The 25,052-nt window shown below is 43.0% G+C and overlaps 1 protein-coding gene across 1 annotated transcript in view; it reads right to left on the bottom strand.

The window, feature by feature from the left end:
• ulk2 (unc-51 like autophagy activating kinase 2) overlaps positions 1–25,052 on the bottom strand; it is a 90,495-nt gene that overhangs the window by 52,979 nt on the left and 12,464 nt on the right. The window contains exons 2-5 of the mRNA XM_055166721.1: positions 22,922–23,014; positions 21,081–21,122; positions 9,798–9,830; positions 2,460–2,496 (exon numbers count right to left, since the gene is read on the bottom strand). Of these exons, the coding sequence (XP_055022696.1) occupies positions 2,460–2,496; positions 9,798–9,830; positions 21,081–21,122; positions 22,922–23,014 (205 nt within the window). The remainder of the gene's footprint in view (positions 1–2,459; positions 2,497–9,797; positions 9,831–21,080; positions 21,123–22,921; positions 23,015–25,052) is intronic.

Below are 25,052 nucleotides of genomic sequence, written 5' to 3'. Positions count from 1 at the left end.
GGACGAGTTACGTGTGTCGTTGGTCAAAGTCTCCAGAGTAAAAACAGCAGATTGTATAAGTCGTGTCACTTAAACTCGACCTTTGACCTTCTGCGTTCAGAGAAAGTGGGACAGTGGGACAGATTTATGTAACAAACACAACGCACCATATGACCTCTGACCCTATGACCCTATGTCTCTCTCTCTTTCTCTCTCTCTCTTTTCCCCTCGCTCCCTCTCTCATTCTTTTCCTCTCTTTCTCCCCCTCTTTCCTCCTGCTCTCTCTCTTCCTCCCTCCCTTCCTTTCTCTCTACCTCACTCTACCTCTTTCTATCTTCCTCTCACGCCCTCTCTCTCTCTCTTTTCTCTTTCTCCCTTTCTCTCCCTCTCTCCCTCCCCCCTCCCTCTCCTTTCCCCTCTCTATCTCTCTCCAGCTCCCCCCCTCGCTCTGTTGCTCTCTCTTCCCTCCTTATCCCCCTCTCCCCCTCTGTCCCTCTCTATCTCTTTCCCTTTCTCTCTCTCCCCCCCTCTCTCTTTCTGCCCCTCTCTCCTCCTCTTTCTCCCTCCTTCTCTCTCCCTCTTTCTCTTTCTCTCACTGTCTCTCCCCCCTTCTCTCTCTCTCTCTCTCCCTCCTTCTGACTCCTGCTCTCTCTCTCTCTCCTTCCTCTCCCTCTTTCTCGCTGTCTCTCCCCCCTTCTCTCCCCCTCCCTCCTCTCTCCCTCTTTCTCTTTCTCTCGCTGTCTCTCCCCCCTTCTCTCTCTCTCTCTCTCCCTCCTTCTGACTCCTGCTTTCTCTCTCCTTCCTCTCCCTCTTTCTCGCCGTCTCTCCCCCCTTCTCTCTCCCCCTCCCTCCTCCTCTCTCCCTCTTTCTCTCGCTGTCTCTCCCCCCTTCTCTCTCTCTCTCTCTCCCTCCTTCTGACTCCTGCTTTCTCTCTCTCTCCTTCTCTCTCTCCCTCCTTCTCTCTCTCTCCTTCTAACTCCTGCTCTCTTTCTCCTCTCTCTCTCTCCCTCCTTCTCTCTCTCTCTCCCTCCTTCTCTCTCCCTCCTTCTCTCTCTCTCTCCCTCCTTCTCTCTCTCTCTCCCTCCTTCTTTCTCCATCTCTCCTTCTAACTCTCTTCTTCTAACGCTCTCTCCCTCCTCTCTCTCTCTCCCCCCTTCTCTCTCTCTCTCTCTCCCTCCTTCTGACTCCTGCTTTCTCTCTCTCTCCTTCCTCTCTCTCTCCTTCTAACTCCTGCTCTCTCTCTTTCTCCTCTCTCTCTCTCTCTCTCTTCTCTCTCCCTCTCCCTCCTTCTCTCTCTCTCCCTCCTCTCTCTCTCTCCCTCCTTCTTTCTCCATCTCTCCTTCTAACTCTCTTCTTCTAACGCTCTCTCCCTCCTTTCTCTCTCTCTCTCCCTCCTTCTCTCTCTCCTAACTCTCTCTCTCCATCTCTCCTTCTAACTCTTCTTCTAACGCTCTCTCCCTCTCACTCTTTCCCTGTTTCTCTCTCTCTCTTCTTCTAACTCTTTCTCTCTCCCTCTTTCCCTCTATTTCTCCCTCTCTCTCTCCTTCTATCTCTCTCTAACTCTCTCTCTCCCTCTATTTCTCCTCCGCCCCCCCTCCCTTCTCTCTCCCTCTTTCTCTTTCTCTCACTGTCTCTCCCCCCTTCTCTCTCTCTCTCTCTCTCCCTCCTTCTGACTCCTGCTTTCTCTCTCTCCTTCCTCTCCCTCTTTCTCGCCGTCTCTCCCCCTTCTCTCTCCCCCTCCCTCCTCTCTCCCTCTTTCTCTCGCTGTCTCTCCCCCCTTCTCTCTCTCTCTCTCTCCCTCCTTCTGACTCCTGCTTTCTCTCTCTCTCCTTCTCTCTCTCCCTCCTTCTCTCTCTCTCCTTCTAACTCCTGCTCTCTCTCTTTCTCCTCTCTCTCTCTCTCTCCCTCTCTCTCCCTTCTCTCTCTCTCTCCCTCCTTCTCTCTCCCTCTCCCTCCTTCTTCTCCTCCTTCTCTCTCTCTCTCCCTCTTCTTTCTCCATCTCTTCTAACTCTCTTCTTCTAACGCTCTCTCCCTCCTCTCTCTCTCTCCCTCCTTCTCTCTCCCTCCTCTCTCCCTCTCCTCCTTCTCTCTCTCCCTCCTCTCTCTCTCTCCCTCTCTTCTCTCCTCTTCTCTCTCTCTCCTCCCTCCTTCTTCTCTCTCCTAACTCTCTCTCTCCCATCTCTCCTTCTAACTCTTCGTCTCTCTTCCTCCTCTGCTCTTCATCTTTCTCTTTTCTAGTTTTAACTCGTGGACACTTTTAAACCTTCATGAACTCTGTGTGCATCGTCTTAAACAGAGCGTCACTGTCTCTTTTTCTTTCTTTCTCTGTCATTGTGCTGAACCCGTCGACCTCCCCCCACACACAGAACGCTGCAAAAACCGACTCTTTCTGCGACGCACAAACGCACCATTGAGCCCAGACCCCGGTGTAACGAACAGCGCCCCCTCCCTCCCACGCGAGGAGAGACAAACGCTCTTACCTTGCAAATAATCGGCCAGGTCCCCCCCGTTGCAGTACTGAAACACAAACACAGACACAGAGAAAAGAAAATTAAGACACGGAATTTACTATAATAATTTACCACGTTAATATGAGAGCTTTAATTCTGAATAAAAATGAATTCCGCTTTAAAAAGACCATGTAAACATTTCTTAAATCCGAAGTCAGTGGGTGTTTTATTCTGATTTTAAAGCCAAATTAATTTATTCTTGGATCATGTAAACGTTTATTCTTTTAAAAAATAATCCCGGTCGTTCGGCGCATACTCGTGTCGTCCTTCGATCCGCTTCCACCAGTCCTGGCTTCGGACTTTCCTCCACGTCTCTTTGGATTTGTGAGTGGGATGCGGGAGTGGGCTGCGTTCAGACTGCAGGGCTTAACGCTCAATTCCGATTTTTTTGTGAAATCTGATGTTTTTTTCGAGGTCGTTCACATTTCCAGTTAAATGTGACTTGTATGTGACTCCAGTGTGAACATTAAACGGCCCGAAAGTGTCCCACATGTGACACTGGAGACACGACGACGTCAACCGCAGCGAGCGTCTCTGTGTTTACAGAAGTTGTCCAAACATGGACGCAGCATCGAGCACCTGGAGATTTTAAAGTTCCTCTCGTACCGGAGCCAGAACATGAACAACTTACTTGTTTTAAGGAGGAGATTGAGAAGGAGAAGGACGAGGTTTTTGGCCGTTGAAAGGAACGTGTGGATGTGGAGACGGAGCCAAGAGTGGTGAGTGGAGATGTGCTTCACTTCAGTGACACGGAGTTCATTAACAATTTTCTCCTACTTCAGTGCAGAATAGTGACGTTTGTGTCTTGTTGATAACGTGTAGGTGGATGAATGCACTTTGGCCGTTCAGACTGAAGTCACATGTTAAAGATCAGATATGTATCAGTTTCAGGAGCACATATCCAAGTGTCCTGGGTCACATTTGAAAAAATTCGGATCTGTGTGGTTCAGACGTCATTAAAAGATCAGATACAGGAACATAGAGGCCAAAAAAATCTGATTTGGGTCACTTCAGGCTTCAGTCTGAACGCAGCCTTTGTCTTCTTCCTCCCTTCTCCTCCTCAGCCGACAGACGTAAAGCGTGACGAGAGAATTCTCCATCGGCTGCTTCACAATCATCATCAGAACCACCGCGGGGAAAAGTTTGGATGGCGTTTGTGTCCGTGGAGTAACGACAAACCGAGATGACAGAAAAGCCGGGAGCAGCTGAAGTGTGTGTTTTCTTGCCAAAGACGTAAATTCGTTTGTGTCTCTGTCCAATCAGAACCTTCCCCACCCCCAGACGCTGAAGCACATTAAATAAAAACGATTTAACGAGTTTAACACGTTAATTCGGAATTATTATTTCTGTATAAACAGCCTCAACAGCGTCGCTCCTGATTGGCTCTTCGGTTGCCGTGACACTCGTGGTCAGAACTCGGCTCCAGATGCGCTCCTGTAGCTGCTGCCCTCGATGAGCTTCATTTGGCACATTACGAATAGACTTTACACATGAACCCGACATTATAATTACAAGATCAGATACAGGAACATAGGAGCCAAAAAAAAAAAATCAGATCTGGGTCACTTCAGGCTGCAGTCTGAACGTCGCTTTAGTCCGACAGATGTTGAACCACATCAGCGACACAAGAGCTGTTTTTACTTCGTTTAGTTTATGCAAATGAGCCATGAGGTTTTAAGTTTTGTTTCTGTGAGAGTTGAACAAATCTGCATTAAACACATGATAATGTCAAACGGGCTGATGTGGCTCTAGAGTCGTTACGGTTTATATGTCGTAAAGTTGAATTTATTTATGCAGATTAATAGTGCAGATAGTAATAATAATGATGATCATTTTAATATAAAAACGTTAATTATTAATCGATAATCGGTCGTTAATTCTCCCAACGATCGATTAAGAAAATTTTATAGAATGCCCATCCCTACATGTGGTTTTTGTAGTTTCGTTGGTCATTTTCTGTACAGTTAGTTGCTTTGTGTGAATTATTTGAACCGTTTCTGTACATATTTCAGTGTGTTTTGTTAATTTAACCTTGAGTTATTATTTTATTTATCCCATTTTTCCATCTTTGTGTCATGTCCTGGACCGTCGCCGAGCTCAAGTATAACAACGTCCAAAGTCGATGATTTCATTACTTTACAGCGTTTATAAACCCCGTAAAGCCGCACTGTGGAACTTTATGAACAGGTCCACCACGTCTCCATGGAGATATTTTACACACACTGTGGCTTTAAACATGCCCATTCTGTATTTATTGAACTACATGGGTTTTTTTTTAAGCGATAAAACTTTAGTATTTGTATTTTTTCAGCTCCTGAAGTGTTTGAGTTTAAAGTCGCGTCTGTTTAAAGTTTGTTGTGACATAAAAACACGTGAGTCTGAAACTGTCTCTGTTTTTCCTAGAAACACTTGGACCAACGCTCGAGGCAACGAGAGGCCACGGAGAGAGAGAAAAAAGAGAGAAAAGAGGAGAAAAGAGGAGAGGAAAGAGAGAGGCCACAGCTACTGACAGAGAGAAAACACAGAAAAGAGAGAAAAGAGGAGAGGAAAGAAGAGAGAGAGAGAGAGAGGCCACAGCTACTGAGAGAGAAAAGAGAGATAAAAAAAAAGAGAAGGAAAGAGAGAAAAGAGGAGAGGAATGAGAGAGAGAGAGGTCACAGCTACTGACAGAGAGAAAACACAGAAAAGAGAGAAAAGAGGAGAGGAAAGAGAGAGCGAGAGAGAGAGAGAGGCCACAGCTACTGAGAGAGAAAAGAGAGATAAAAAAAGAGAAGGAAAGAGAAAGAAGGGAGAGAGAGAGAGGCCACAGCTACTGAGAGAAAAAAACAGAGAAAAGAGAAAAGAGGAGAGGAAAGAAGAGAGCGAGAGAGAGAGAGAGGCCACAGCTACTGAGAGAGAAAAGAGAGATTAAAAAAAAGAGAAGGAAAGAGAAAGAAGGGAAAGAGAGAGAGGCCACAGCTACTGAGAGAGAAAACAGAGAAAAGAGAAGAGAGGAAAGAGAGAAAAGAGGAGAGGAATGAGAGAGAGGTCACAGCTACTGAGAGAGAAACAAACAGAGAGAAAAGAGAAAAGAGGAGAGGAAAGAAGAGAGAGAGAGAGAGAGAGAGAGAGGGAGGGGGGGGGCAGCCACAGCTACTGAGAGAGAGAAAACACAGAGAGAAAAACGAAGGAAAGAGAAAGAAGGGAAAGAGAGGGGCCACAGCTACTGAGAGAGAAAACACAGAAAGAGAGAGGGATAACAGAGGAGAGGAAAGAGAGAGAGACAGAGAGAGAGAGAGAGAGGGTACAGCTACTGAGAGAGAAAACACAGAAAAGAGGAAAGGAAAGAGAGAGAGAGAGAGAGAGAGAGACAGAGGGACAGAGAGACAGAAAGAGAGGAGAGAGACAGAGGGCACAGCTACTGAGAGAGAAAACAGAGAAAAGAGGAGAGGAAAGAGAGAGAAAGAGACAGAGAGAGAAAGAGGCCACAGCTACTTTGTGTTCAACAGGAAGAGAAAAGAGAGAGGGATAACTGAGGGTGGAAAGGAAAGAGGGAAAACTGTTACGAATGAAAGAAGATAGGAAAGAGAGAGAGAGAGAGAGAGGGGAGGAGAGAGATCACAGCCACTTTGTGTTCAACAGGGAGAGAAAAGAGAGGGAGGAGAGGTAAGAGAAGGAGAGAAAAACAGGTACATCTGAGAGAGGAGAGGAAAGAGGGAGACAGGGAGGGAGAGAGAAAGAGAAAGAGAGAGAGAGCGAGGGAGAGAAAACAGGGTCAACATACTCAGGAGAGGAAAGAGGGAGAGAGAGAAAGAAGGACAGAGAGACAAAAACAATTACGACAGAGGAGAGAGAAGACGGAGAGAGAGAGGGAGAGAAAAACGGGTACAAGAGAGAGGAGAGGAAAGAGCGAGAGGGAAGAGAGAGAGAGAGACTGGAGAGAAATGGAGAGGAAAGAGAGAAAGAGAGGATGGAAGAGAGGAGAGAGAAGGAGGTTAAGAGAAAGTTACAACACGCAGCAAAGGAAAGAGAGAAAGTACAGGAGGAAAGAGAGAGAGACAACATGCAGCAGAAAAAAGATTAAGAGAGACCAACGTAGAGAAAAAGAGGAAGAGAAGAAACAGAAAGGAGAGTTTGAGAGGAGGGAAGGAAGGAAGGAAGGAAGGAAGGAAGGAGGGAAAGCGAGAGAGGAAAAGGAGTTGACAGGGAAGAGAGAGAGAGAGAAAGACAAACACACACAAGAGAAAAACTAGGAGAGAAACTAGACAAAGAGAGAGAGAGAGGCATAAGAAAGGAGAGAAAGAGACTGATAAAGAGAACAAATAAAAAGAGAAAGAAAGAGAGAGAGGAGGAGGAGGAGGAGGAGGAGAGACTCATGTTTGAAATAGTTGTATAAGAGAGAAAAACAACAACAGGTCCTTTTGAAAAACACACAGAGTAAAAGCCAAAGAGTCGTGGAACAGAACGAGCCTGTGTTTGTGTTTAAACACGAGGGAGTGCGGCCTCTGCGTCTCACGGCCTCTCAAAGTTCAAGGACATTTCTCTCTAACCGGAGGCACTTCTCTGTCTGGAGTGACCGCGAAGAACTGACCTGAGCTGGAGCTGATCCGTGCCGTTTAAACGAGTCAATCTCAAATCTGTTTTTGTGTGTGTTTGTTTTTTTCTTGAGTTTTCAGAGTAACTTAAAACTTTTCGCCCGTGTTTGTGAATAATACACGACGCGTAACTCGACACATAGGCCACGATACGATACGTTTTTCGATTCAGTGCACTTACGATTCAAAACGATAGATTTAAAATCGATTCGACGCAGTTCAGTAACAAACGAGGACTAAAAAAAAAAAAAAATCATACTAAAACTCTACTAAAGGACGCCACACACTACAGCAGCGTTCAAGGAAGTGAGACCCGACTTTGTGTTTTAGTGTGTGATTTTGAAACCGCTGCTCCTCGTGTGTGTGTGTGTGTGTGTGTGCGTGTGTGTGTGTCAGCGTCAGATCGTAAAAACCAAACATCAACAATCAGTATGATGAAAGACAATAAAGGAGGAGCGACGGACACAGACGTAAAATACAAACTCGGGACAATAACGTGAAGACTTTATTCCTCACGTCTCGTAAAGTGATAAATTTAAACTGCAGCGTCTCATTCACAAAATTTGTCCTTCACAATTAATGACTCCGGTCCACAAAACGGCGCTGTGAATCCAGTTTGAGTCGTTGTTTCAAAGTAAAAAGGTGGGAGTAGTTCCTCACGTGTGTTTGTTTACATCCACACAGCGCACGGATCGAGCTGAAGCTGCAGATTAACAAACGTGACTCGACTTCCTCAGGACTTTATCTCCAATCTTTTATGTTTTAAAAATCCTGCGTCTGAAGTTTTGCTCCACATTTCACAAATAATAATAATCACACAGTTTGGACTTGTGTCTAAACTAGAAGTGCAGAGTCTGATCATTGAACACTTAAAGGTTGTATGGAGGATTTTTTTCGTTTTTGTTTCAAATTGTCAATGAAAGTTTAAAATACCATTACAGAGACGCAGCAGCCTTGTAATTATGATGACCAAAAAAAAAAAAAGAATGAAAATCTATCAACTGTGGACGTGTTGAGGCCAGATAAACATCAGCCAATAGAAAACAAGGCTCCCTCATTTTCTATTGGCTGTCAGGTTGTCAATCAAACTCCCTACGTTTCTAGTGTAACTGACTCGCCGGCGCGCGGGGATTACATGGTTTATGCAGCGGTTCTTAGAGGCTTTTTCTAACCGTAGCTTCCTCGCAGTTCGCACAAATCGAGAATCCACGACCAGTTTGCCGCAAAAGAAAAGTCGCCGAAAGAAGAAGAGAAGGGGAAAAGGAGCAAAGACAAACTGAGGTGATTCTTGGAGATTCCTTCCAGCGATGGCGCGAATGAAGCAGACAAAGGGTCTAAAAACTGACGCATCGGTCGCTAAATTATTTCCAGACAGGTCACTTCAACAATATACCTAAAAATACTCTTGGAAATATATATCAATACAGCAGTCCAAGATATTGATACTGTATTGTCAAAGTAAACAATACGATATATGGGTCCGGTCAAGTGTTAACGGAGGGAAACAGGGGCAGATTTTTGACATTCAAATGTCTCTTATTCAGAAACTAGAGGAACTATTGAAATAAGTAAAGTATCAGAATGTAGGAAAGAGTTACACTCCAACAGGGTCAAGTTAAACCTGTGAGATTCTTTCAAGTTCAAGACAAAAAATTTAAAAACTCATGTCGGTAACGGAGGGAATGAAATATGCAGCACTTTTTGGTCAATAAATCCAAACAGTGATAACTCTTGGTTCTCACTTACATATCCTTAACAAACTGGTTTGAATATTTGCTTCATATAGTTTTCTACCATATGGTACAAGATTAGGTTGAGTAATGATATTTTTTTATTAAGAAAGGTCATGGTAACAGAGGGAAAATTGTGCAAACAAGTAGAAGGTGCAGGATTTTACATCATTTGTCACTTTTTTCTTCCAAATACTTTAATATTACTTCAAAATGAAAGGAAACTATTTCTATAAAATATGTCAGTCCTTCCAAGAACATTTTTATAATTTTAAGTACTTTTTTTTTTTTTAATCATGTACCTTCATCAACAGTTCAAAGTTGGAATAACACAAGATATGATGAAATACATCCATTTGTTTACATGATTTGCAGCTCTTTGAAATTTGGGAAATAATTTTTGTTCCATGTTTCATACATGGTCTGTTTTAAACGGATGGAACTTTAGAACCAAAAATGGTACAGAAAAAAGGTCAACAGTTTCATAAACTAGAGCACATATGTATCTGTTCAATACATTTTTATATCAGATGCATTAACTTGAGTTTTTGGCCTTGTTGTTTACTTCTGCTTGACCGGACCCATATCAATAATTCAATATTTTTGCACATTCCTAATGAGAACTGCTGGACAAAAAGTTATTGATTTTTAACACAGGGATCACACAGATATAAGAACACATGGGAAAATAAAAAGTATTACCATTTAACGTTGAAAATCACAGTATATTGTCTAAAGAAAGTGTTTTTTTTTTTTTTATTCTAATCATGGTTTCAGAATCAGCGTATTTTAGGACGGTGACAACACTGCGTTCTAATCACAACTACAATTTACAGCAGTTAGTATCGTCATTATAATAATAAATATTCTAACAGATTTGAGACTCTGAGCCGCGTGCGTCAGGTCAGACTGATGACGATGTTTCCTCGTCTCGGAGCCAAAAGGAAATGATTTCTAATAATAAACGTTCCCGCGAGAGTCTGAACAAACGGAGTCCGACTCACCTCCATCACCAGGAACACAGAGTTTGGAGTTTCCTGAAAAACAAAAGGAGAAAAAAACATCATCAGACACAAAATAACTGAGAAAACTGAACACAAACGCCCCCAAAAACAAAATCAGATTGTGCAGATTACAAACTACAAAGTCGTGAAATCTGCAGCTGAAAACGATAATCGAGCAGCAGAAAGAAAAGTTTGGAGTGAGAGAGAAACTTGTGACAGCGGGAGGATGCACCATGAAACTTTCCTGAAGTCACTGGACGGATGGACAAAGTCTGGACTTCAGTGACACCGAAACCATCCTGTCGGGATTCAGAAAGACCAGAATAATTCTAACTGGAACTGATGCTGAGTCTGATGCTCGCCAGGAGGCTCTTCCAGCTCCTTCTGACTCTGGCTCCAATTACGGTTAGGGTTAGGATCTTGTCGTCCGTCTCTCTCCAACTGTTGCTGTGAGCCTCATCATTTTGGTCTGAAAATGTTTGTATTTTCGCTATTTTTTCCGACAAAAAAATCCTATTCATAACATAGAGTCTTGCTCCAGATTCACTCCTGGAACCGTGAGCATCATGAGCCTCATTTGAGCTGAACATTGTGGGTGACGTCACACTTTAGTAAACTTCTTTTATAGAGTCAGCGAGTGTGTTTACATGCACATCAGTATCCCGGGTCTGTCAGTATTCGTGTTACTGTGTTTACATGCGCACTGAGAAACCGGGACACTCATATCCGCGTGTACATGATCAAATGGAGTGTCCCGGTTTCTTGACATAATCTTACAAATGCGCAAGCGAAAAAATTTACTTAAATCAATTTAATAAACCAGAAAATGCGATCAGCTTCTGTCGGACTAAATGACACGACTCAGTGGATTATGTGTGTTGTTTTTGTGACAGAAGAGGTGCTGATGATGGTGAGTCTGTTCTGTGCGTGTACAGTACAGGACATAGTTCATGTTTTAGCTTTTCAGTGATCACACGAGTGCAGGTCGTACGAGTGCAGGTTTAGTGCAGCTCTTAATTTACAGTCATTTTATTTATGTCGCTACAGTCGTGGTGAAAAGACTGGAAAGTGTCTTTTGGACACATGCGCACTCAATTTTACGTTGCAGTAACCGGGATACTGTGTTTACATGCCACAGTGTCCCGGTTACTATGGAATAAACCAGCTACAGTAACTTGGTTTCTAATAACCGGGACACTGCCATAACCAGGAAACTCAAAAAACCCGATCATAACCGGCATTCTGATGTGCATGTATACGCACTCTGGTTTGACGACAGCAACACAGAAGAGTTTGCGTCGCTCTGTTTACCTCCGGAGGTCGAGTTGTTCAGAAGTGACACCGAGGATGAAGAATTGAATGGATTTAGTGATTTGGAGTGAGATGGAGAGTTTGTTAAACTTGTTCTGTTCTGTTGTTTATGTTATAGTTTATCTGAAGAACTGTTCATATGTGACGTTAACACTGTTGTTCTCTCTTCTAGTGTTTTTACTTAAGATGAAATGTCTGCTCCTGGTCTCTGATTTTATAAAATAAATTTCCCCCAAAATATGTGACTTATGTTTCTTTCTTTCATTTTTTTGGCTGGTGTGACTAATAATCCAAAAATACGATAAATCTTTTTAGAATTTTCAATCTGCTCTGTTGCAGGATTTACACAAATGGGTCAGATTATTTATATTCATAGCTTTTTTTTTTTTTTTTTTTAATTATTACTTTTTTGTGCACATAAAGCAGATGTCACAGAAAAAAAAAAGTAATGCAATATGCCCCCCCCCCCCAAAAAAAAAACACTCCCCCACTGTCTACAGAAAAAAGAAGTAAATAAAGTAAATAATAATAAAATATAAAAAAATATAATAATAATAAAAAATTAAATGAAATAACAAATACATGAATAAATACAATAAATAAAATATATAAAAAAATAAATGAATAATACTTCTACTAAAAATTAATTAATACAGATAATGTAATAGGTAAATAAAATAAATAATAAAATATAGGGAAAAGAGGGAAATAAAAATAAATACAAAATGAGTAAAGAAATAAATACTAGAAATAAATAAGTAAATAAATTCCTGGTATATACAGTATATTCATATTAAAGTTTGACAATTTCACAAGAGTTTATTCTTACAAAAAAAAATATAAACAATGGTATTTGAGCAGAATCCTCAAAGTTCTGTGTTTTCTAAGTTTTATGAAAGGTCCAATAAAGAAAGACTGGACAGAGAGAGGGAGATTTTTTTAAGGGAGATTTTTTATTTTTATGTTTTTGGATAAAGTCTAGATGTAAAATAGAACCAAATACTGGTAAAATAAATCTCTGGTGAGTTTTCGGCCTGGTTGTTTGTGTTTAAAGTGTGTCTGTTTAAAAGTTGTGTGTTTAAACGTTGTGTGTTTTAAACGTTGTGTGTTTAAACGTTGTGTGTTTAAAAGTTGTGTGTTTAAAAGTTGTGTGTTTAAAGTGTGTGTGTGTTTGGCCTCGTTGACCCGGTGCTGACTGAGCGCGTGTGAAGTCGACACACAAAGACGACGCTGACGATAATGAGCTTAACGGGCTTTTCCAGAGCACTGGGACAGATGGAGCAGACAGGAGCAGAGCAGACAGGGGCAGGCAGACAGGAGCAGACAGGAGCAGACAGGGGCAGACAGGGGCAGACAGGGGCAGACAGGGGCAGACAGACAGGGCAGCAGACAGGGAGCAGACAGGAGCAGACAGACAGGAGCAGACAGGAGACAGGACAGGGGCAGACAGGAGACAGGGGCAGACAGGGAGACAGGCAGACAGAGAGGGCAGAAAAGAAAAGAGGGGAGCAAATCTGGACTAGAAGACTAAAACAGAACTAAACCAAGATGTAACCAGGACTAAATAAAGATTAAACCAGGACCGAACCAGGACCGAACCAGGACCGAACCAGGACCGAACCAGGACCGAACCAGGACCGAACCAGGACGAACCAGGACAGAACCAGGACCGAACCAGGACCGAACCAGGACCGAACCAGGACCGAACTCCTCTCTGCAAAAGTTTATATTCCATAGAAAAAAATCTGGACTAAACCAAGACTCAACCAAGATGAAACCAGAACCCAACCAAGATCGACCCCGGGGTCAAATCAGGACCGAACCAAGACTAAACCAAGACTGAACCAGGACTGAACCAGGACTGAACCAGGCCCAAACCAAGACTAAACCAGAACCGAACCAGAACCAAATCAGGACTGAACAAGGACTGAACTCCTTTCAGCAAAAATGTATATTCCATAGAAGAAAGAGGATTAAATAAACCTGGACTCGACCTGGACTCGACCAGGACTCGACCAGGACTCGACCAGGACTCGACCAGGACTCGACCAGGGCTCGACCAGGACTCGACCAGGGCTCAACTCCTCTCTGCAAAAATTTATATTTCATAGGAAAAAAGGGGGACTAAACCAGGACTAAACCAGGACTAAACCAGGACTAAACCAAGACTAAACCAAGACTAAACCAAGACTAAACCAAGACTAAACCAAGACTAAACCAGGACTAAACCAGGACCACACCAGGGCCAAACCAAGACCGAACTCTTCTCTGCATAAGTTTATATTCCATGGGAAAAAAGGACTAAATAAACCAAGAATAAATCAGGACTGAACCAGGACCGAACCAGGATCTAACTCCTCTCTGCAGAAGTTTATATTCCACAGAAGAAGAAAAAAGAAAAGGACTAAGTAAACCAGGACTAAACCAGGACTAAACCAAGTCTAAACCAGGACTAAACCAAGACTGAACCAGGTCTAAACCAGGACTAAACCAAGACTGAACCAGGACTAAACCAGGACTACAAAACTAAAAAAAAAATCTAACCAAAACCAGGACTAAACCAAGAAATAACTATATCTGAACAAGGGACTGAACCAGGGACCAAACCAGGACTAAACCAGGACTAAACCAGGACCAAACCAGGACTAAACCAGGACTGAACCAGGACTGAACCAGGACTGAACCAGGACTGAACCAGGACTACAAAACTAAAAAAAAATCTAAACAAAACCAGGACTAAACCGAGAAATAACTATATCTGAACAAGGGACTGAACCAGGACTAACCAGGACCAAACCAGGACCAAACCAGGACTAAACCAGGACTAAACCAGGACTGTTCCTTTCATTACTGTAGTCGTCAGTCAACACATTGTGCAAACGTCTAAATCCTTCACCAAACATAAACCCTGAGTCACTTGGTGCGTGTGACTGAACTCCTCCCACGGCGGATCAGGTTTCACAACATTCACTCCAGTCCGGACGAGCTTCCAGACCCGACATGTTTATCTCCCAGTCACAGGAGCTCGGAGGGGCCGGGAACTCTCCGGAACGTCACGCCTTCCAAATTCCAAACGCGGAGAAAACGGCGTAAACATATTCTGACCGTTTCGTAACCGAACCTGAGTGAAGCTCCACCTGCTCCGACTGACGCCTCTCGAAAACAAACGGGACGGAAACGAGCCAAAGGATCAGAGCCAGGTCCCGGAAGAACAACAAAGAACAAGGAACTTTCCAGGGATTTAAAGGAGCTGTGCCTAAAGTCTGATTTTACTGTTTAAATATGAACAAAAATGATTTAAAAAAACTGACTAAACCAGGACTAAACCAGGTCTAAACAAAGACTAAACCAGGACTAAACAAAGACTAAACCAGGACTAAACAAAGACTAAACCAGGACTAAACAAAGACTAAACCAGGACTAAATAAAGACTAAACCAGGACTAAATAAAGACTAAACCAGGACTAAACCAGGACTAAACTAAACCAGGTCTAAACAAAGACTAAACCAGGACTAAACAAAGACTAAACTAAACAAAGACTAAACCAGGACTAAACAAAGACTAAACCAGGTCTAAACAAAGACTAAACCAGGACTAAACAAAGACTAAACCAGGACTAAACTAAACCAGGACTAAAACTAAAAGACTAAACCAGGACTAAACCAAAAACAAAGACTAAACCAGGACTAATCCAGGACTAAACAAAGACTAAACCAGGACTAATCCAGGACTAAACAAAGACTAAATCCAGGACTAAACAAAGACTAAACCAGAATTAAACCAGGACTAAACAAAGACTAAACCAGGACTAAATCAAGACTAAACCAGGACTAAACCAAAACCAAATCAGGACTAAACCAGGACCAGAAAAGAACTAAACCAGGTCTCCAGGCTTGTGTTGTTTTGAACGAAGTTTTTGAGCTAAACTAGGACTAAACCAAGACTAAACAAGGACTACAACAGGACTAGAAAAGGACTAAACCAGGACTAAACCACGACTAAAACAGTTCTCGAACAGGACAACAACAGAGTAGAACAGGACTAAACCAGGACTAGAAAAGAACTAAACCACGACTAGAACAGGATTAAAGTAGTTCTAAACCAGGACTAAACTGAGATCAAACCAGGACTACAATAGGACTACAACAGGACTAAACCAGGACTAGAAAAGGACTAAACCACGACTAGAACAGGACTAGAACAGGATTAAAGTAGTTCTAAACCAGGACTAAACTGAAACCAAACCAGGACTAAACCAGAACTAGAAAAGGACTAAACCAGCACTAGAACAGGACTAGAATAGGTCAAACCAGGTCCAAACCAGGACTAGAAAAGACAGGACTAAACCAGGAACAAGACCGGAACAAGACCAGAACAAGACCCTGACCTAATCTTAACAAGACTATAACAAGACTAAAGTCATTCTAAACCAGGACTAGAAAAGGACTAAACCAGGTCTAGAACAGGACTAAAGCCGGTTTCCAGGCGTGTGTTGTTTTGAAGGGAGTTCCTGAGCTAAACAGGACTAAACCAGGACTAGACCAGGTCTAAACCAGGTCTAAACCAGGTCTAAACCAGGTCTAAACCAGGTCTAAACCAGGTCTAAACCAGGACTAAACCAGGACTAGACCAGGACTAGACCAGGTCCAAACCAGGTCTAAACCAGGTCTAAACCAGGTCTAAACCAGGTCTAAACCAGGTGGTCTAAACCAGGACTAAACCAGGACTAACCAGGTCTAAACCAGGTCTAAACCAGGACTAAACCAGGTCTAAACCAGGTCTAAACCAGGACTAAACCAGGACTAAACCAGGTCTAAACCAGGTCTAAACCAGGACTAAACCAGGTCTAAACCAGGTCTAAACCAGGTCTAAACCAGGTCTAAGCCGTGTCTCCAGGCGTGTGTTGTTTTGAGTGTTCTGAGGCTCTGGTCTGGACAGAAACCCTCGAGTCGTGTCGGTCATGTGACTGGAGCATGTTAGAAAACACGGATCGTTGCGTCACACATGAAGTCCGACCCGGGATTATGTAACGAGGACGAGGACGAAGAAGAGAGGGGAGGAAGAGGGGGAGGAAGAGGGGAGGAGGGAGGAGGAGGAAGAGAGGGGGATGAAGAGGGGGAGGGGGGGAGGGGAGGGGAGCACGCGGGAGCTGAAGGGGCTCATGTGGAAAATGTCACAAGACTCAGAAGGTTCGGACAAAACAGTAAATATGCAGAGGTCAAAGGTCACAGAGAAAACAAAGGACCATGTTTACGAGAGTTTGTGTTTGTGATAAAAAAAAATACAAAAAAAAATGTAAAAAGACTGAAGAGAAGAGAATTTAAATACTGGAATGTTTAAATGGAATTTTAATGCAGTTTAATTCATTTGGAGACTAAACTGGGACTAAAACAGGACTAAAGTAGGACAATACAGGACTAAACTAAGACAAAACCAAGATTAAACCAGGACTGAACAGCACAAACCCAGGACTAAACCAGGTCTAAACTGGGACTAAACCAGGACTGAACCAGAACTAAACAAAGATTAAAACAAGATTAAACCAAGACTAAACCAGGACTAAAGTAGGACCAAAGCTGGACGAAAACAGGACTAAAAACAGGACTAAAGCAGGACAAAAACTGGACTAGATAAGATTAAACTAAGACTAAACCAGGACTAAACAAAGATTAAAACAAGATCAGGACTAAAGCTGGACTAAAAACTAAAGGACTAAAAACAAAAGGACTAAAACAAAGGACTAAACAAGGACTAAAACTAAAGCAGGAGGACTAAAACTGGACTAAACACTAAATCAAGACTCGACTGGGACTAAACCAGGACTAAACCAAAGAAGAAGAAACTAAACCTCGGCACTAAATTTGTAAAACAGGTTTAAAACTCGGGAAGCACCGGTCCAGACTTTTCCAGTACAAATTTCAACACTTCAGCTCGAAATATCTGATAAACAAATCCCAGAAACTGAAAACAGAAGGTATTTTATAAAAAAAAAAAAACTGATCCAAATGTGAAGCATAACAAATAAAGTTGTACAAAATAAGTGGAGCAGGATTTAGTGGATTTGGTAACAGGTCTTGTTTTTGACTTCAGCACAGCCTGTTATTCTTCAACACCTCAACACCTCAACACCCCACACTGACCCCCTCCTCTCTCCTTCCTCTTTCCTCTTTCCTCTCTCCCTCTCTCTCCGTCTTTCTCTTCTCTCTCTCTCTTTCTCTCTTCTCTCTCTCCGTCTCTTTCTCTCTCCGTCTCTTTCTCTCCGTCTCTTTCTCTCCGTCTCTCGGAGCAGAGGGTCTCGTTCTGGCAGAGCAGTTTGTTCCTCGAAAGCAACTCTAGAAACTTAGAAACACGATTACCCAACAGAACAGACAAACACCAGAGATTATATCACACTGAACCAGGACTAAACCAGGTCTAAACCAGGACTAAAACAGGACTAAAACAGGACTAAACCAGGACTAAAACCAGGACTAAAACAGGACTAAAACCAGGACTAAACCAGGACTAAACCAGGACTAAACCAGGACTAAACCAGGTCTAAAACAGGACTAAAACCAGGACTAAAACCAGGACTAAAACCAGGACTAAAACCAGGACTAAAACCAGGACTAAAACAGGTCTAAACCAGGACTAAACCAGGACTAAACCAGGACTAAACCAGGACTAAAACCAGGACTAAACCAGGACTAAAACCAGGACTAAAACCAGGACTAAACCAGGACTAAAACCAGGACTAAACCAGGACTAAACCAGGACTAAAACCAGGACTAAACCAGGACTAAACCAGGACTAAAACAGGACTGAATCAGGACTAAACCAGGACTGAACCAGGACTAAACCAGGACTAAACCAGGACTAAACCAGGACTAAACCAGGACTAAAACAGGACTGAAACCAGGACTAAACCAGGACTAAAACAGGACTAAAACAGGACTAAAACAGGACTGAACCAGGACTGAACCAGGACTGAACCAGGACTAAACCAGGACTAAACCAGGACTAAACCAGGACTAAACCAGGACTAAAACAGGACTAAAACAGGACTAAAACAGGACTAAACTAGGACTAAACCAGGACTGAAACAGGCCTAAAACAGGACTAAAACAGGACTGAACCAGGACTAAACCAGGTCTAAAACAGGACTGAACCAGGACTAAACCAGGACTAAAACAGGACTAAAACAGGACTGAACCAGGTCTAAAACCAGGTCTAAACCAGGACTGAACCAGGACTAAAACCAGGTCTAAACCAGGACTGAACCAGGACTAAAACCAGGTCTAAAACCAGGACTGAACCAGGACTAAAGCAGGACTAAAACTGGACTAAAGCAGGACAAAAGCAGGACTAGACTAAAGACTAAACCAGGACTGAACCAGGACTAAACCAAAGACTGAACCAGGACTGAACCAGGACTAAACCCAGGTCTAAAACTAGGTCTAAAACCAGGACTAAACCAGAGACTAAAGCAGGCCTATACTTGGACTAAACCAGGACTAAACCAAGACTAACCCAAGGACTAAACCAGGACTAAACCAAGACTAACCCAAGGACTAAACCAGGACTAAACCAGAGGACTAAACCAGGACTAAATCAGGGACTAAACCAGGACTAAATCAGGGACTAAACAGGGACTAAACCAGGACTAAATCAGGACTAAACCAGGTCTAAACAAAAAGCAAAACTGCTCCATCCAAGTACACAAAGAAATGAGAAAGAAAGACAGAAAAAAAAAAAAAGAGCGGTAAAGGAGCAATAAAGGAGCGGGTTAAGAGAAAGAAAGAAAGAAAGAAAGAAAGGAAAGGATGGAAGGAAGAAGAGAGAGAGAGAAAAGGAGCAGGTGGAAAGCGAGAAAGACAAATACAGAAAAGAGAAAAGAGAAGAGAAAGAGAGAAAGAAAGAAAGAAAGACAGACAGGTGCGAGACAGACGAGAGGAGCAGGTGGAGAGAAAGAAAAAAGAAAAGAGACGGGAGAAGAGAGAGAGAGAAAGGAAAGAAGAAGAAGAAAGGCGTGAGACGGAGACGAGAGGAGCAGGTGGAGAGCGAAAAAGAGAAACAAAAACGCGGGAAAGAGAAGAGAGAGAAAGAAAGAGACAAAGAAAGGATTGAGAGACGAACAGGTGGAGAGACGGAGAGAAAGAAAGAAGAGAAAGAAAGAGAGAGAAGAGAAAGAGTGAGTCTGCTCCTGTTGCTGTGAGGACAAAAACACAAAAGAACACGAGGCTCAAAGAAACAGAAACTATGGAGCAGATGGACTCAACCAGGACTAACCCAGAACTCGGCCAAAGCCGGGACTCAGCCGGGACTCAGCCGGGACTCAGCCGGGACTCAGCCGGGACTCAGCCGGACTCAGCCGGGACTCAGCCGACTCAGCCGGGACTAAGCCAGAACTCAACCGGGACTAACCCAGAACTCAGCCGGGACTAAGCCAGAACTCAACCGGGACTAAGCCAGAACTCAACCGGGACTAAGCCAGAACTCAACCGGGACTAAGCCAGAACTCAACCGGGACTAAGCCAGAACTCAACCGGGACTAAGCCAGAACTCAACCGGGACTAAGCCAGAACTCAACCGGGACTAAGCCAGGACTCAGCCGGGACTAAGCCAGGACTAAGCCGGGACTAAGCCAGGACTAAGCCGGGACTAACCCAGGACTAAGCCGGGACTAACCCAGAACTCAACCGGGACTAACCCAGAACTCAACCGGGACTAACCCAGAACTCAGCCGGGACTAACCCAGAACTCAGCCGGGACTAACCCAGAACTCAGCCGGGACTAACCCAGAACTCAACCGGGACTAACCCAGAACTCAACCGGGACTAACCCAGAACTCAACCAGGACTAACCCAGAACTCAACCAGGACTCAACCAGGACTAAGCCAGGACTCAACCAGGACTAAGCCGGGACTAAACCAGGACTAAGCCGGGACTAAGCCAGGACTCAACCGGGACTAACCCAGAACTCAACCGGGACTAACCCAGAACTCAGCCGGGACTAACCCAGAACTCAGCCGGGACTAACCCAGAACTCAGCCGGGACTAACCCAGAACTCAGCCGGGACTAACCCAGAACTCAGCCGGGACTAAACCGGGACTAGCCCAGAACTTAGCCCAGGACTCAGCCAGGACTCAGCCAGGACTCAGCCAGGACTCAGCCAGGACTAAGACCGGACTAAGACCGGACTAAGACCGGACTAAGACCGGACTAAGACCGGACTAAGACCGGACTAAGACCGGACTAAGACCGGACTAAGACCGGACTCAGCCGGGACTAAGCCGGGACTAAGCCGGGACTAAGCCGGGACTAAGCCGGGACTAAGCCGGGACTAAGCCGGGACTAAGCCGGGACTAACCCAGAACTCAAACAAGACTATCCAAGAACCAGGACTAACCCAGAACTCAACCAGGACTATCCAAGAACCAGGACTAACCCAGACCTCAAACAAGACTATCCAAGAACCAGGACTAACCCAGACCTCAACCAGGACTATCCAAGAACCAGGACTAACCCAGAACTCAACCAGGACTATCCAGTTTCTTTAGTTGACGACAGCCAGACGTTTAAAGCCGTCAAACGCTTTTCTCCGTGTTATTTCTGTGTAATTCCTTTGTCTGGAATGTTCCACAGTGTGGCATTAAACCTTTCTTTCTCCGTGGACACCAAACCGCACCAAGTTACAGGTCAGATCTGTGGGGAGGCGACGCCGCTCACAGTCAGAATGTTTGGTTTTCGAGGTGTTTTTGAGCGATAAAACCACCTGTGATTAAGTACATGTAAAGTAGAGCTGTTTAATGTCACACTGCGGAACATTCCAGGCAGTGTTCAGTGACGTATCCATAGAAACAAGCAGGTTACAGAACTCCAAACAAAAAGTAGCACAGTTGTTTTATTGAGAGCTTCATGTCCCGGTGCCTTCAGTGGAACAGTCCCAGTTCCACATGAGTCATGAGTTTATCGAGCGATAAGGACGTACCTGAACATCGTAAAGAGCCACGATGTTTTCATGCTGCAGCTCCTGGAACAAAAACAAACACAACACGTCAGCAAAAACAATCGGACGCACACAGGACCACAGTGTGACTCATACACACTTCTGTCTGATAAGCAGAAGCACCAGTCTGATGGTTTTTACAGTTCATGTCGGGATCAGCAGTTCGGATTAAAAATAAAAGTATCTGTGTTTTTTAATTTTTACTCCAAAAATACAACTGGACCAGATTTTAGTTTTTTCGTTTTTTGATCTCGCTCTGCTGACTGAATTTACTGAATGTCGGACGTCGATAAATCTGAGTCAGTTTTCCCGACATCCGTTGTAAATGTGTTTGATTGTTACAGTTGGGAAAGATGGAGCCCGAAAAACTTTAATGTTTATTTTGTTCAATTATGAAAACCACAAGCGCCATTTCAGCATAAACTACTCCAGTACTCAGAAAGTAGTAATGAGAACTGTCTTTTGGTCATTTTGATGTATTAAGGTGTGTGTGTGTGTGTGTGTGTGTGTGTGTGTGTGTGTGTGTGTGTGTGTGTGTGTGTGTGTGTGTGTGTGTGTGTGTGTGTGTGTGTGTGTGTGTGTGTGTGTGTGTGTGTGTGTGTGTGTGTAGACCAGTGGCAGAGTTAACAATTTGGGGGCCCCATTTCGGGACCCTCACTATAATGCACTGTTTTGTTGATATATTATATTAATTTTTTTTTTTTCCCCCATTGTTCTTGAGACACACACGTCTCTTTCTGAATTATGTTGGATTAGAAACTTGTCTTATTATTTCGGTGTCCGACTGGCCCACACCAAACCAGAACTGATGAAAGTTGTTTTGTTTTGTTTTTTTTGCTCGTACAATTCCACTTTTGTTTACATCCATCACATATGATAATGATAATGATTATGATGATTATGATTATGATTATTACACTGTGATTATGTTCAGATCAGGGTCACGCTGACTCATCCATTTTAACATGAAAGGATGAATGTTTTGACAGTTAAAACAGATTAGACAGTCAGACTCTATTGTGATGATGTTTTCTTGTTTAAAACTAAACCCCTCCCAGTTACTGTAAAGTCATATTGAGAGAAAATCTAATTGTTCTGAGGCGTCGTCCATTAGTGACACTGAGGGCAGCTGGTTGGAGCTGCCTACTGTTCACTGCCTCTGGTGCAGACAAAGTGTCTCCTAAAAGCTTAGAACAACCTGAGGTAGTTCACGTTATTGTGAGCTCCTGCTAATAAATAGAGTCTGTTTGCTAAAGGCAAAGGACAAATTCAATTTGTCAACTGGACAAATCTTTATTTGGGTCAAAAACAAACAAATTGAATTTGTCTTTTGCTGTGGATTCTACCTGGACGACTGAGGGACTGAACACACTTCTGTCAGCTGATGTCGGCCGTCAGCTACTTAGTTCTGGCAGTTTGACAATTACATATTTAGAAAAAAACTTCTGTCTACTGTCGAATGATGTGAAAGAAAGTGTAAAGGTCACCACAAAGTTTTTAGAGACACTTTCTCTACACAAACACAACTTAACAGAGTCAGTTCTCCTTGTTTACTGTGGCGCCGACATTTTTACTGTGACATAAATCCAACCGACTCTACACCAAACCAGCCCCAGTTTGTGTTCAGAACCCGATTTGATTCGTTCCACTGCACTTTCTCGAGGTGGAGGTCGGTTTGCAGCGTGAGATTCTGGTTCAAGGTTGGGAATTTGGGAGTTTTTTCATTTCTTTCCACAAAGATCTTTAAAATGTGAGAAAACTGGACTTTGGGAACACAGAGCCGCGGGGACACTCCCTGCAGATGTTAATTCTAACGGTCTCACCTTGAGGATCTTGATCTCTTTGCCGAGGAGGATCTGGGACTTGGACAGGTTTTTCTTATTGATGCTTTTGATGGCCACCTCCCAGTCGGTTTTCTGCACAAAAACAACACAAACAAAACATTATTACACTCAAAAATTAGTATTTAAGTGACAAAAAATACTGAGTAACCCTCCCGTTTCCCCGTGTGTCAGACGCCCTTTTTTCTAAACTGAAACGCACTCGGTTTCACAGAGTTTTCATTTCTGGGTCAGTCCGTATGAAATCAGCAGTTTTCAAGGAATCTCCCCTGAGTCATCTCACATTTGGCTGAAAAAATGTCCAGACATTTCTAAACTTACCAAATGAAAGGATCTAAAACTTTAGCTCAATCCCTTCAGTCATTATGGCCTGTTCAAATTTTGGAAACCTTAATTTACAAGCATTTTTGAGAGACCATAACTTTAAAAACATTGAAGCAGGAAGTTGAACATTTGTATAATTGTAGATTCTTGGTCATAGATTTTAAAGCTGTTGTCAAATATTGTGTATCTTAATTAAGGGGGGTGCTGTGGTTGCCAGTCTTTTTTTTTTTTTTTTCAATTTTTTTCAATTTTTGAGCTCCAAGCAGCTCCAAACAAACTGTTGAACCTGAATATTTGAGAGAATGAGCATTTCTGACAACAATCTCACACTATTCTGAGCTTTCAGGTGTATGACCAAACGTCCATTTTTTTCCCCGGACGTTTTTTGCATCCTGTCCTGGGCGTCCAGATTTTTATTTTTTTTCATAAAGTGATGCAAATGTCTGGGTTTTCATGATCTTTCATTGGGGCCATTAAACTGAGTGTCTCTCGTAGCGTCTGTGCATCAGAAGGAGCGAGACACAAACAGTCGGTCAGTCTGCAACATGTCGAAGCGCAAATGCGCATTTAACAATGACTTGGACAAAAAATTCCCCGTTTTCCGTCCCGGTCGAGACAGTTGGGAGGCCATGTGCACAGTTTGCGAGGTCAGAGTCCCTCAGTGTCGAGGCCCCAACTTGGGCTGGGCGATCTCGATATTTTAAATATATCGAGATATTTTTAAAACTCAATATGGATTCTGACATATCGTAAATATCGATATAATGCTTCTATTCAATTCTGATTTTGCCGTTTTGATTGTTTGTCTTCTCTGTGTGTCAATGCCTCCCTGGTTTTGCGGCTTGTGTCTCATTCACTGTCGCCGTGAACGCTGAAAGTCGGTGCCAGTGAAAAGCTTCAAGCTTCAACCACGAAAATTTTCCAGCATTTACAGACAAAACCATCAGCAGCACTTCCTCTGTCACAGAGAGAACACTCATATGAACACTGAGTCGTGTCCTTTAGTCCGAAAGACGCTGAACGCATTAGTGGCACAAGGAAAGTGCTGTTTATGCAAATTAGCCATGCAGTTTCAAGTTTAGTTTCTGTAAAATGTAAACACATTAAACACATTATAATGTCAAACGGGCTGATGTGGCTCTAGAGTCGTTATGTTTATTTGTTGTAAAGTTTAGTCATGTAAAGTTTATTTTTGCAGAAGATTTTAATGAATAATGTGCTGCAGTGTCACTTGTACAACAGTGTTTGGAAACGTCGGGTTTGATCTGCAGCGGATTGTGGGATTAAACCTCAGATCCTGACGCTGGTGAGGAACATGGATCTGTTAAAATAAAGAACCTCCTGAGTTTCTTCTGCTGAAGGAGCTCGTGGTTATTGTACTGTTCACAGAGTTAATGCAAAGATGAGCTTGTGTTGAGTTGTTTTATTTATGAACGAAAAGAAAAAAATAGGTTTTATTTCTTTTATTTTACAGTTAAATTATTATTTATGTAATCAGGGATTTTTTGTCATCTTAAATGTGGCAGAAACACTTTGTTCCTACATGAACTGTCGACCTTTTACACTTCAGGAAAAAAATACTTTGTGAATCCGTGTATCATTCGTTCATTCGTTTTTCAATATAAAACCAAAAATAAGAAAACAAAAAAACAACAGTTTTCTTCATTATTTGTCTCCAAAACCAAAATGAAAAAACAGATAATGATTCGTTTTTTCAGTTTTCGATTTTGTGTTTAAATGAAAAATGGAAAAAATGGATAACGTCCATTTCCCGTTTACGTGACTTCAG

Source organism: Boleophthalmus pectinirostris, unplaced genomic scaffold (assembly GCF_026225935.1).
Source record: "Boleophthalmus pectinirostris isolate CB_2022bp ecotype Guang Dong unplaced genomic scaffold, ASM2622593v1 HiC_scaffold_9, whole genome shotgun sequence".
In the NCBI taxonomy this organism is placed as follows: domain Eukaryota; kingdom Metazoa; phylum Chordata; class Actinopteri; order Gobiiformes; family Gobiidae; genus Boleophthalmus; species Boleophthalmus pectinirostris.
Note: the sequence above shows the minus strand (reverse complement) of the source record. Positions and strands in the feature narration are given on the sequence as shown.